The sequence below is a fragment of the Panthera tigris genome, chromosome D1 (genome assembly GCF_018350195.1).
Source record: "Panthera tigris isolate Pti1 chromosome D1, P.tigris_Pti1_mat1.1, whole genome shotgun sequence".
NCBI classification, from domain to species: Eukaryota; Metazoa; Chordata; class Mammalia; order Carnivora; family Felidae; genus Panthera; species Panthera tigris.
This window is the reverse complement of record NC_056669.1, coordinates 52,905,664-52,918,577: the sequence shown is the minus strand read 5'-3', so window position 1 is coordinate 52,918,577 and position 12,914 is coordinate 52,905,664. Positions and strand designations below refer to the sequence as shown.

At 46.9% G+C, this 12,914-nt stretch overlaps 1 protein-coding gene across 2 annotated transcripts in view; it reads right to left on the bottom strand.

Annotated features, from left to right (window-relative positions):
- TENM4 (teneurin transmembrane protein 4) overlaps positions 1-12,914 on the bottom strand; it is a 597,404-nt gene that overhangs the window by 279,034 nt on the left and 305,456 nt on the right. For both annotated transcript variants that reach the window (XM_042957496.1, XM_042957497.1), the window contains one exon: positions 6,733-6,942. In XM_042957496.1, the coding sequence (XP_042813430.1) occupies positions 6,733-6,942 (210 nt within the window). The remainder of the gene's footprint in view (positions 1-6,732; positions 6,943-12,914) is intronic.

Below are 12,914 nucleotides of genomic sequence, written 5' to 3'. Positions count from 1 at the left end.
GCAATTAAATTAGAATCACCAGAGTTTGCCTGAGGTAACGTATGAAAAAGGGCTTTGTAAACTGTACAAAAACAGAAGTCACCTCGGTGTGGTTGTCCCCACCGCCCCCAATTAGGGGGCACGAATCGCCGGCCCCTGGTGGGAGGCCACAGGTGAAGGCTTGTTTAGTTGAGGGAGGCACCTGGTAAGGCGGAAAGGGCATGAAGTCTAGGGCCATGCTTTGAAGCTTGACTTTCCAGCACTTGGGCAAATCACTTCATCTCTGAGAGTCTCCACGAGTATACCGGTAACGTGGCTCATTGCACTGTTCTGAGGGGGCGTGGTTTTGTGTGTGTGGTGCGGGAGGAGGGCTGGAAGGAAGGAGGAAGAGTAAACATCAACATTTTTCACTTCTGGTTGTAATACCTACAACGTGGTACTCAATAGGGAGCATACAGCCTTGGAGAAGGCCCACCTCAAGGAACCTACAGTTGAACATGGAAATCAGACATGGATAATCAGGCCGCCAGACTGTTAAGGGGGAGTGTGAACAGAAGGTGGCAGGGCATTAAGAAAGAAGGCCCACCCATCCGAGGGGCTACCAGGGAAGTTCCTTATGAACTCAGAGCAGCATGCTAAGTTCTGGATTCTGGAAGATTGCTCCTGAATGCCCCTGCAGCAAGACAGCCAGCCTGCCGGCCTGGCCCGGCCTCCTGAGCTCCCACATCAACAGCAGAGGGGGCTGGCCTTTCCAAGTAGCTGTTATGGATAAACAGCAATTTTTTTATGGAGCTGCCCAGCCAGCAACTTGCACCTGTATCATACCTCCTAGTTATCAAGCTATCTAGTTATCTCTATAACCATGGGCAAGTTACTAAGCCTTTGAATCCTGGTACTCTCATTTTTAAAAAGGTGCAATTCAGAATCACCATCCATTAACCACCATTCTGAAATCCCCCAAACTCTAAGACCAAAAGTTCTATTAAAATTCTTTTCGTGGTAAAACTTGAACTGACACGAGGCTCAGAGTCCTTTTTAAAAAATTTTTTTAAACCCCATGAGTCTTAGTATTCACTGCAGAAATACTGATGTGTTTGATTACTGTGGACCTTCTGAGCACTCTGGGAATGTTAGGAAAAATACATCACATGAACTGTATTTTCTTTCTTAAACCTGAAAATTTCTGAATTCTGAAAGGAATCTGACTCTAAGGGGTTCATCGAAGAGTTTTGATCCCATTGGTTTAATACCTATTTTATGGGGTCTCTCTGCTTAGAATGCTCTTTCCCCCCATTTGTCCGGAAAACATCCACAGACATTTCAAATGTCACCGTGAATGAATGAATAAAGGAAGAAATCAATTTGTTTTGCTACTAGGAGTTAGGTAACTTAACTTCTCCACATAGCTGGTATAAGAAAGGACAAGAGTATTTGAAATGCAACAGACTTAGAGGAGAGGTGAACAGAATTGCTTGAAGATTTCACACACCCCAATGTCCTTGACCTTTGGGACGGGGGAAACATCCAGATCCACGTACCTGCAGTTGACATGGAATAACTAAATTAGGTTCCATGAAATTCACAGCGAAAGGAGACAAAATGTCACCGAACACTTCTCAGTGGTAGGAAACAGGCACAATTTTGCCTTCTGATTTCACAAACTGACTAGAAAGGACCCGGGCAGACTCCCTCAGGGGAATCTGGATAGGTTCTAAATTAAGTTGAATTTTTTGTTTTGTTTTGTTTCGTTTTAAGAAAACACTTTTGGAAGGAGCTGGCATACGTAGCAGTGTTTCCCATTCAGAAAGAAAAATAAACACTCCTCCACTGGGTTGGAAGTCAAAACAAAATAATCCCAGCTGCTTAAGACCTGAGAAAGTCAATGAAACTGCCAAACAACAGTGATGTTGACCAGTGTGACCAGCCTGAGAAATTTGTAAGGAGAGGTGGGAAGGGCCCAGGGCAGAGTATGGGGAAGAGGGGAAAGAAAAGAAAAGGGTGGGGGGGGGGGGGAAAGCCATGGATGGCCCAGCATCCAGGGCTATCTCTCATGAAGCAGCACTAAAATGTAATGTCTAAGTCATTTGTACTTACTCATCTTTGAAACTTCAGTGTCCTCACAAAAACACAACTGAAAGATTCTACTCTGTGGTATCAGACAGACCTGAGGTTCGAATCTATCAGTTAGAAGCTGTGTGATTTAGGAAGTTACTTAACCTCTCTGGTCCTCTATGGCCTCAATGAGACTGAAAATCTTCACATCACAGGATGGATATGAAGATTCAATGAGATTCAACGTGATGCAATGAGATTCCAAAATTCAATGGGATTAAACACCTGTCACATAATAGGTACTTCATAAAGATGTGTGAAGCAATAGGAATCTAACAATTTGTAGTTCTTTTTTTTTTTTTTTTCTTAAAAGTTTATTTATTTGGAGACAGACAGAGAGGGAGTGGGGGAGGAACATAGAAAGAGCAGAGCAGAGTATCTGAAGCAGGCTCTGTGCTAAGAGCAGGCAGCCTGATGCGGGGCTTGAACTCACAAACTGTGAGATCATGACCTGAGCTGAAGGCAGACACTTAACTGACTGAGCCACCAGGCACCCCGCTTGTAATTCTTTTTAAAAAATTCTCTTAAAAATCTTTAAGTTGGGGCGCCTGGGTGGCTCAGTCGGTTGGGCGGCTGATTTCGGCTCAGGTCATGATCTCACAGCTCGTGAGTTCAAGCCCCGCGTCGGGCTCTGTGCTGACAGCTCAGAGCCCAGAGCCTGCTTCAGGTTCTGTGTCTCCCTCTCTCTCTACCCCTCCCACGCTCACGCTCTGTCTCTCTCTCTCTCAAAAATAAATAAACATTAAAAAAAATTTTTTAAAAAATCTTTAAGTTTTTTTTTTTTTTTTTTTTGGTGGAATTCCTCTTCTCTTCTCCAGTCTCCTGCTAAGGAGGACGCACAGAAATAATGGGACCTGGCATTGGAAACAAATCAAAACAAATGGGGGCCGGGTGGGAGGAAGAAGACAGGAGATTCTGGAATCAAGCAGGCTTGGATCTGAAATCTTTAATATGCCCCTTCGAAGCAGTGGAGCTATGGGCAGGTTACCGGCCCTTGCTGGGCCTCAGTTTCCTGGCAGAAAAATAGAAATAAATGGAAGCTCAAATAAGTTAATGCATGTAGAGAAAGACACACAGAAGGTGCTTGTTGCATGTCAATTCTCCCCCCACCTCTACCTCCCCTTGGCTTTGAGAAACTGACATCTTTCTCTGAGTTTTTATTCCCTGACCCTCTTAAATATTACCCTCCAGGTTTTAAAAGTCTCTGTACTTCAGAATTTAGATTATGACAATTCACGGAACGCTTAATATTTATTCTAAAAAGTTTCTCTGGGGTAGGGACAAATACCTACCTAATCCTAACCACTTCCTTAGCTTTTCAGCTGTGATGAGTTGATATTTGAGCGCAATCTTTCTTTATATATATCAGTGTTTTCTAGATGGTTGTCCTTGGGGGCGGATTAGGACTTTGATGACAGAAAGGGCTCCTTCGCCTGTTTTCTTTCGTGCAGGGACAATGAGCTGTTCTGTAATGCCCCACGCGTTCGCCTTGCACTTTACACGGGGATTTTGGCAGGGCAGCTTTGAGGCGTCGCGGCTCTGAGACCACAGCCCTGTGCTGGAGTTGACACAGCTGTAGGCAGAGGGCCTCTGGGGAGCCCCTGGAGCGAGCAGCCTGAGCTCCTGGGGAGGCTGCTTTCCAGAGGGTCAGCCCTCCTGCGCCCTCCAGCGCAGGGCGCTGAGTCAGCTCCCACCAAAGGAAGCCGCTTCCTTTCCCCCCAGATAGGAGCCCGAGGGGCTGCCTTTGTCATTTAAAGTACATTGGGAATTAAGTGTCTGGGGAAGCCTGCCTCAGAAAGAGCTTCAGTAATTCATCCCTTTAGGGTGGTCTCTAAAGTCTTCGATGGCTGCAAGGGAATGGGGCTGTGGCCATAGGGAAGGGAAAGAGGGACGTCTGTCATCTTCACCAATTTTTATTTTCAAGTAGGCTTCATGCCCAGTGCACAGCCCAACCTGGGGCTTGAATTCATGACCCTGAGATCAAGACCTGAGCTGAGATCAAGAGTCCCGTGCTTAACTAGCTGAGCCATCCAGGCACCCCATCTTTACCATATTTTTTTTTAACATCGATTTATTTTTGAGAGACAGTGCGAGACAGAGCATGAGCAGGGGAGGGGAAGAGAGAGAGGGCAGACACAGAATATGACACAGGCTCCAGGCTCTGAGCTGTCAGCACAGAGGCTGACATGGGGCTCGAATTCACAAACCATGAGATCGGGACCTGAGCCGAAGTAGACACTTAACCGACTAAGCCACTAAGGCGCCCCACCTTGACCATTCTTGAACTCTATAGCAACCTTGGAAGCTTTTCCCCATATCACAGATAAAGCAACTGATGGTCTGGGAGGTTAGGTACTTTGCCCAGGGTCACATATCTGGGACCTCATTTCAGAAAGCTGGACCCCATGGTCCTTGCTTTCTTGGCTGCACTTGGTCCTCAAAGAGTTTGTATCTCTTGCGCATTCATTTATTTGCTCATTAAGTCAGCACTGCCCAAAAAGTGCCTCTAAGGCCATGCACCAAACTGTTAAAAGTGGTTACCTCTGGGAGGAGGGATTGCAAGAGAACTTTGCTTTTTACCATTCTGTATTGTCTGAATGTTAACAAGCATTGTTACTTTTATAATCGACAAAACAATAAAGATGATCCTATTAAAATAACTTCACATTTCTTTCATGAAAACAAATCAAACAACACCTTCAAAACATATATCGGGTCCAATACGTGGCAGGGTCCAGTCGTCTCCACGCACTAGTGCTGGGTTTATGGCAGTATCAGCAAGTCCTTTTGCTCATAGAAGACCGCTCAGTTTGGGGTTTCAGGGGGGCAGGAAGGTAGCAGGCAGGGTCCAGCTGTGGAGTGAGACTCACTGGCTCTCTCATGACCCACCAACCCAGAGCAGCAGGCTACTAAAAACCCAGACTCTCCCTTTGGTCAAGGGACACATTGATAACCAACCTTTAGTGACACACTCAGAGCAAAACCCCAGAGAAGGAATCAGAAGTGTCTCCAGGTCCCCTGGAGGCAGGAAGAGCACAGAGGAGCATAACTGAGCAGAAAGCTTGTAGGCCAAAGTTCCCCCATCTTCCTGGCTCATCAATAATGCACTAATGCTATCAATTTGCTGCAGAACTTACAACAAAGTGATTCTTCTTGTTCAGTTATTTAGCAAAGGGAGAGATTAAAGACTTTAATCTCCTGCCTTTTCTTTTACCTGCAAGGCTTATTTACCCAGAAATGAACAAAAAATATCATCGTACGTGTGTGTGTATGTGTGTGTGTATTTTTTTTTTTTTTTTTTTTGCAAGTAAGCTTAAGAAAGCTACTGGCTGGCACACCTCTGTCAGTACCACATGACATTCATATATTCAGAGCACCTTAGAGATTGCTCCTTCACTGGCAAGATGGGAAACTGATGCCTAGAGAGAGAGACAGTCATTTGCCCAGGACAAGTAGCCAGGGAGCCACAGAGCTGGTCTTGTGCACAGGTTTCCTACCTCCTAGTCCAGGGTTCCTATTTCTGTGCATAGTTTAAAACATGAGCAGGTAAAATGTATAGAGAAGCGGTGACACCAAACCACCAAAAGGACAATGTCACTCTCAGAGAGCACAAAGGTTAAATAGTCCCTGGAGGATGGTTTGGCTTTTGGTTACAGAGAATGTAGGGCCTGACATTTTGGCAGAAGAGAACCACTAAGTCCAAAGACCTCCTGTCTGATTTTCAAAGAGCGTAGAGGCTGTATATTATTCCCTCTCTTGGAGGCTTCTAGGCATCCTTGCAAAGAAGTAGACTGGCCTCTGCTGGACACAGAGAGGGCAAGACCTTGACCCATGTCACACAGCACCTGACCAGGTGCTGAAACCTGGGGCTGCTAGCTCTAAGTCTACGTAGGGCTCTGCCACCATACCCTCCCATACCTCTTCTCCGTAAGAGTCAGGGCACAACGAAGACGAATAGTGTTCATTATGGACAGATCCATGCTTGTGCCCAGTGGCTCTCTCTGCAACCAGCATTCAGCCCTGCAGCAGCTTGGGGCTTCAGGGCCCTCTCTCTCCTGGCAGTTTGAAAGTCAAGAACTTTCAAAGCCAGTGCTGGGCTCCAGGTGGTATCCTTTCCCTCAGCTTTCTCATGGTTAATGGGGACACTACAACACCAGTTTCTTAGGCTGGGTTGTGAGGAGAATCCAGCAAAGCAACAAGTGGTGGTGGCACAGTCCTGGACAGAGTAGGTGGCCAATCGGTGCTATTTTTGTTTTAACCTTTCTTTTCTTTTTCTCTTTGGATCTTTGTTTCTGTGGCTTTGCCTGCCTTGGTCTCCACCTGGGGCTTCTGTCTCGGGTCTGTCTGTGCATCTCTGTCCCTGCAGCTCTATCCAGACGTTTGTCATGGGAATGGGGACAGCAATCCCCTCACAACCCCCCCCCCCACCCCCCGCACATCCCAGCGGCGCAGCGGGGCAGGAGCCGCGCTGCCTGAGCTGCGGAGCCGAACCAGGTCCCCGAAAACCCCGAGCCCCCCATGCACCAGGCCCCTCCGCCCCTGCAAGCGGCCCAAGCAGGCAGATTAATCAGCATCACCAACGAAAGGGAAAAAAAACAACAACAAAAAACCCACAGAAGTTAGGAAGAGAGAGGGACTTACCGTTCGCCGCGACCCCCAGGCTGGCGGAGCCACTTTTAACTAAGAATGAATTAGGGACAAACTCTTCCTCAGAGTCTGAGTCCGGGGTTGGCTGGGCCACACCGCTGCCTAGCAACCGCCTCTGGCTCTCATTGGCCGGAGGGGAGGGGGGCGGGGAGGGGGACTGCTCAATAGGGGTTGATGAAGCGGATGAACAATGCAAGGGAGCACCTGCGAACCACAAAGACAAACACAGACAGAAAAAAAATAATGAAAATTGGTTTCGAGGCACACGGGGAGGGGGAGGGAGCAAAATAAAACACGCATCAACGGGGGAGGGGCTCCCAACAGGGGGCGATCTACTGCACACGTGGTCCGGGGGGGCGGGGCTGATGCCTCCGCAAAGGTAGTTGGTGCAAACTTCTTCTGCAGAGCCGGGCCTAGGCGCAGAAAAGTCTGCGCGGCTTGCCAACAGAGGCAGCCCGCGGAAACACACGGGAAGCCCTACCCGCTTTGCCTGTTCTCTGAGAGAGGCCCAAAAACCTGGAGTCTGGTTCTGGGTGGCTGTGCTATCTATCAAACAGCAACCCGGCTCTGAGCCTCAGTGGCCCCGCTGGTAAAATGAGCAGCCACACTGGGTGATCGCCGAGTTCCTGCAAGCTGGCCATTCTGTGATGTCACTCAAGTGAAACGATGTTCTCATTAGTGAGATTTTTTTTAATCGGACATGCCTGGAAAAGGCTCTGGGTCTCATAAAAGATAGAGCCGGAGTGAATGACCTCGGGCTGCCTCCACCGCTGGCATTCTAAGATTTTAACACACTATTTTACTTTTCCTAAGAATCTGACATTTTAAGATTCTTAAATCCTGCCATTTTCTGCAAACTCCCTGAGAGCAAGAGCATTAGCAGTCTTTTTCACTTCTTTATCCCTGGAGTCTAGCACAGCGCCTGGCATGCAGTAGGCACTAATGAAATATTTGCTGGATGGGAGAGTTGCAGGTGTCTAACATATTAGGATCCTCAAGTTCTAACCATCTCAGATAAGATAATTCTATAATTTTAGGGCACTAATATTCTATGAGTTCCAAGATACACTGAGTCAGTGTATTTTGACTCCAAGTTTCTAACATGTCAGGGTCCTAAGATTCTAAAACCCCAGTTTTGTGAGCACATTCCCAACTCTTCAGAAGGAGAAGGTGATGGCCTGGGAAAAGAGCTTTGAGATCAGGCAATTTGCAGTTCTACCTGTGGCTGGCCTTCAGACATGTGCAGTACATCGTCCACAAGAGAGGGAACATAAGCACAGACAGATAACAGTATACAGTACAAGACAATGCATCCACTTGACGGCAAGGGCTGCTTCTTTTCTTCCACCTTGACTGAGAGAAGCCTTAAAACATAATCCGATCTACCCAGCTTTGCAAAGAGGCTGAACCTTAGGAAACATAACGTAGCCCGGACAAGTCATCATAAAATCTGGCAGAGCTTTAAGGGAGAGGTGGCACAGAGACCAGCTAATTGTTGGGGGGAGGGGAAGCTTTTTGTGGTCTACCAAGAGAAGCTCTCTCAGGTCACAGCCACCAAATCCTGCAGGATTCTGTAGTTTTCATGACTCTTATGTCAAACCCTGAGCCTAACCACGTGTGATGACATTTTACAGATGTGCTGTATACACCATCTGGTTCATGGTAGAAATTTAGTAAGAGCAGTTGAGATAGCCGGGATCAATGACCATGGTGCACCCTCTGAATGGCTCTGTGTTCTGGTTTCTTTACCTAAAACATCCAGGCTAGGATTCTCTTCAAAATCATCCAAACCAAGGATTCCCAATTCACCTTGTGAGAACCTTCGCTGACACCACTTACTACACAGCAGGCTAAGGTGATCAGCCTTGACTTGATCCAGCCTTGACTTGAGTTCTGGTATCACATTTGCCATACTGTATTTGCAGTTATCTGTAGTTGTCTCCCACATAAAAGTATAGGGCATATCCTTGGGGGACGGTACATTCTTGGAGTAGGTTGTGGAGTTCAACAGAATCGGGGTATCCTGCATGACCTAGCCTCCTATTAGCTGTCTGATCTTGGGAAAATGACTTCCAGTTTCTTGTTTGTAAGCTGGGTACCTCTCCCCTTTCACACAGTTGTTGTGAGGACTAAGGATACCATATCTGAGCACGCAGTATGCATGAGCAAGTAGGAGCCCAGGGTCAGTGCTCACCAAATGCTCATTCAATTGAATGAATCCCCCCACCCCAGCCAACCCCGCCCCCCCTGCCGCCCGTCCCCCGGCACCAAGAACCTCATTCATGATTCTGCTTCCTTTGCAGTCCCAGTTTTGGAAAGATTTTATCTAGCAGGCTGCATTTATTAAGCAAATATACATTCATTTCCTCCTCTTTTATTAGTCAAAGACATCTTATAATCTCCAATCAGAGCTTCTGATGAGCTCGGGATAGCCGGTATCATACCATGCTGAGTTGTTAGAATTTCAGACAAAAGTTAAGAAACACGATATGTTGTTCTAGGGGGGCTAGTTACAGCCTCTTCCTAAGTACATCTGTCAGGCTTTATGAAATAAATAGTTCCAGAACTAAGTAAATTGTTCCATCACAAACTTCAGAGACCCAAGGCTGAGAACAACACAGTGCCCTTCTGGGCCTCATGCCTGTTTCTTCTGCCTTCCATCCAACCTCCAGGTCTCCCTCACCTCGGGTCTCTGCATTGCTCTGAATATTCATAACCTAACACTCAAAGCACCTAACAAAGTGCCAGGCCCTTAGTAGGTGTACAATAACTCATGATGTTTCTATGAAGTACAGATATCATTGGAAACATGTTAATTCCCTTCCTCGTACGCATCAGCTTCTTATAATTCATGTGGTCCCAAAGTAGGTACACAGAACCACCCCCTGGGCACAAGAAAATATAGAAATATTTATTTTATGGGGGGCGACTGGGTGGCTCATCGGTTAAGTGTCCAAGTTTGGCTCAGGTCATGATCTCGCAGTCCATGGATTTGAGCCCTGCATTGGGCTCTGACAGCTCAGAGCCTGGAGCCTGCTTTGGATTCTGTGTGTGTCTCTCTCTCTGCCCCTCCCCTGCTCATGCTCTCTCTCTCAAAAATAAAATAAACATTAAAAAAAGAAATATTTATTTTAATCCCCTTTTCTAATACCTATTTTGTATATATTTTGTAATATATATAGTACATTAGTGCTTGAAACACATATAATAAAATGCATTGCTGTACAAATTTGGCAACTACAGAAGCAAAGCAGGGTGATATTAAGAGTTTGGGCTCTGGAGCCAGATCCTCCATTTGAATTCTAGCTATACTACTTGTTAGCTCAGTAGTAGTGACCTTGGGCAAATCACTTTACCCTTTGTACCTCAATTTCCTCATCTATATAAAGGAGATTAAAAGATAAACTAAAAAACGAACATCTATCTCACAGGGTTGCTTTGAGGATTAAAGGAGTCCAGACAAGGAACACGTTGAGAACAGCGTGGCAGCCAGTAAGCACCTAATAAGCATTAGAGGCTCTATGTATAAATATGTATATAGAGAGTGAGGGCACTAGGCTCTCGTAAGAGCAGTGCGGGATTGCAGAGTATGGCAAATACTGCTTCATTCCACAAACCCTTCCTAAATACCCACTGACTAGGCTAGAAGGTGAGGGGGATACAAACAGTGAGAGACATGGTCCCAAAGAACTGGCGGGAGGGGAGACAGTCACACAGAGTTCTATGCAAGGCACTGGGGACCTGTCAGAACAGAAGACAGCCCAGTGCATAATCAGGATACACACTTCATCTGGAGGAAAGGTGAAAGGCTTTCTGGAGCTCCAGAGAGTTCCGGTGGGAAGAGAAGGAGAGATCGGGGGATGGGAACCCACGGCATAGGGAAGAATGGCAGAGGGCCTAGGGCCTCATCCTTCGCCGGGTCTCCAGCAGCCTGCCCATCCCCCCTTTGCTTCTTAAGTCTCATGTGCTACCATGAACTTCTCACCAAGTCTGCCGAGTCTTGCAGAGCCGTGTTGGCCTGCTCTCATTTCCATGGATGCACGCCTCTACCTTTTGTCCAAGTTTGAGGAGTTGCACAACTTCCGGGCATCATTTGCAGCGAATCTGTTTGAATGGCACTCCCCGGAACACAGTTTTGCACCTTCTCTTTCTTCTCCCTGTACACATACTTTACTCTTCTCTTTTCCCCATCACTACCACCCTGTGTCACTAGCTCCCACTCATCCTTAGGCCTAACCTCATGTCACACCTCCCCCGGGAAGGCTTTCCTGATGCCTCAGGCCTGGGTTTGGCACCCCTGCTGCATCCCCACACAGCTCCCTGTACTTTCTCTGTTGCAACACTTCCTGCTCTGCGGTGTTTACTTTCTGTGTCTGCCCACTGGCCTGCCTGGCTTGCCCATTATCATATTTCCCAGTGCCTAGCACAGTGTCCAGTGCATAGAAAACACCAGTAAAAACTTGTTACATGAAGAGGCGGTGGGAAGAAGGTAGAAGGGAAGGAGAGTAACTTGATTACGGTGCAAAGGGTCTATATAAAGATAACAGTGAGAAACAACAGTAGGTTTAGGCCTTGAACACAAAGAAAAGGAAGCCAGACCTTAACTGGGAGTCATGGAAGCTTTTAAAGTCAGAAGATGACAAGACCAGGGCTGTGCTTTACAAAGATCTGCTCTTTAAACTTAAGGCATCTGCTCAGCCACTTAGATTTCCTTTCTAAATGGCTCACCTCAGCCAGGATGGAAGTCCCCGTGATTGCCTCTGGGGGTGGAGGTAGGGGACAGATGCATGTTTATATAGGCAAATAATACATGCCTGATGCCAAGGGATGATGGGACTGGAGTTTAGGGTTGCCTTCCCATGTACCCTGATCATCAGCTTGAAGGGAACCTGGTATTGTAGAATTTTCCACAGTGTTCATGGCAAAATGAGATGGGATGATGGGTGTGAATCTCCCTACACCTCACTCCAACAATGAAGGGGGCCAGTGAAAGGTGGAGGCGAGTCATCCATGTTTCCTGAGAGAATGTCTCTGTGAGCCTAGTTCTAGCTTATTGTGGATGAGGAGGGAGAAAGAGCCACAAAGTGAGAGTGCAGACACCCATATGGTCGAGGTGGAGGGTGAGGCGGGGCCAGGAACAAACATTCTCAGAGCTCCTTCTGGAATCCAGGAACCCAGTCAGGTGCTTTATGAGATCTCTTCCTCACATCAAACCTGTCAGTAGGAAAATTCAACCCCATTTTCAAGGCTTAGAGAGGTGAAGTAATTTGTCGATGGTCACAGGAGCTGGGTAAGAACTCGTAGCTGCAGTGCTGTTCCCTGAGTGGCGTGAATGAAATTTATCAGGCCCCATTTCGGGTAGGGAAAGGGAAGCTCTTGTCTATCAACTGAAACACATCTAAAGCAAAAAGACCACAGGGTTCCTGTTGTGTAAACCAGGGATCAGAGTCCGGTTTTACAGCGGCTGTGTGACCTTGGGTAAGTCACGTTACTTCTCTTAGTCTCTGTTTTCCCCTTTAAAAATGGAGCGCTTATACCCACTGCAAAGGGTTGCTGGGGAGATTGATGCTATGATGCTTCTAAGGAGCCCAGCAGTCTCATGGAAGGGGCTCAGCCAACACTGATTTCCTCTGCCATTCCGCCAGCTGTAATCTACAGTAAGAGCAGGGTGGTTTTGTGCAGTAAATGATAACAGATCTGCAAGCATGCCAATGACACCTTTATCAATGTGGATTACTTGTCAATGTCATAAAAAGAGGAAAGTGTTAAGGGGGCAGCCGTGATATATGAAAAGAACACAGGACAAGGGAATCCTGAGATCTGCAGAAAGGACAATTTCAGTTACTCACATCTTTGTGTGAATCATGGGAGCATTTGAAACGTAACCTATAGCTAGGATAGGATATTCTCAAGGAAGGTCGTTTTAGCATTCTGGATTCCGAGCGTGTCTCTAGAGTATGCCAGGAGGCTGAAGTGTGAAGGGCCCAACTGATGGACAAATTTATTACTCTGACAAGTAAAGAAAGACCATTAACAAAATGCACGTTTTTACACTTTTCTCAGCAGTCTTGAGAAAGCCTAGATTCTAAACACCCAAACGGAGGCGGGAGCCTGGGTGGCTCAGTTGGTTGAATGTACGGCTCTTGATTTTGGCTCAGGCCATGATCCCAGGGCTG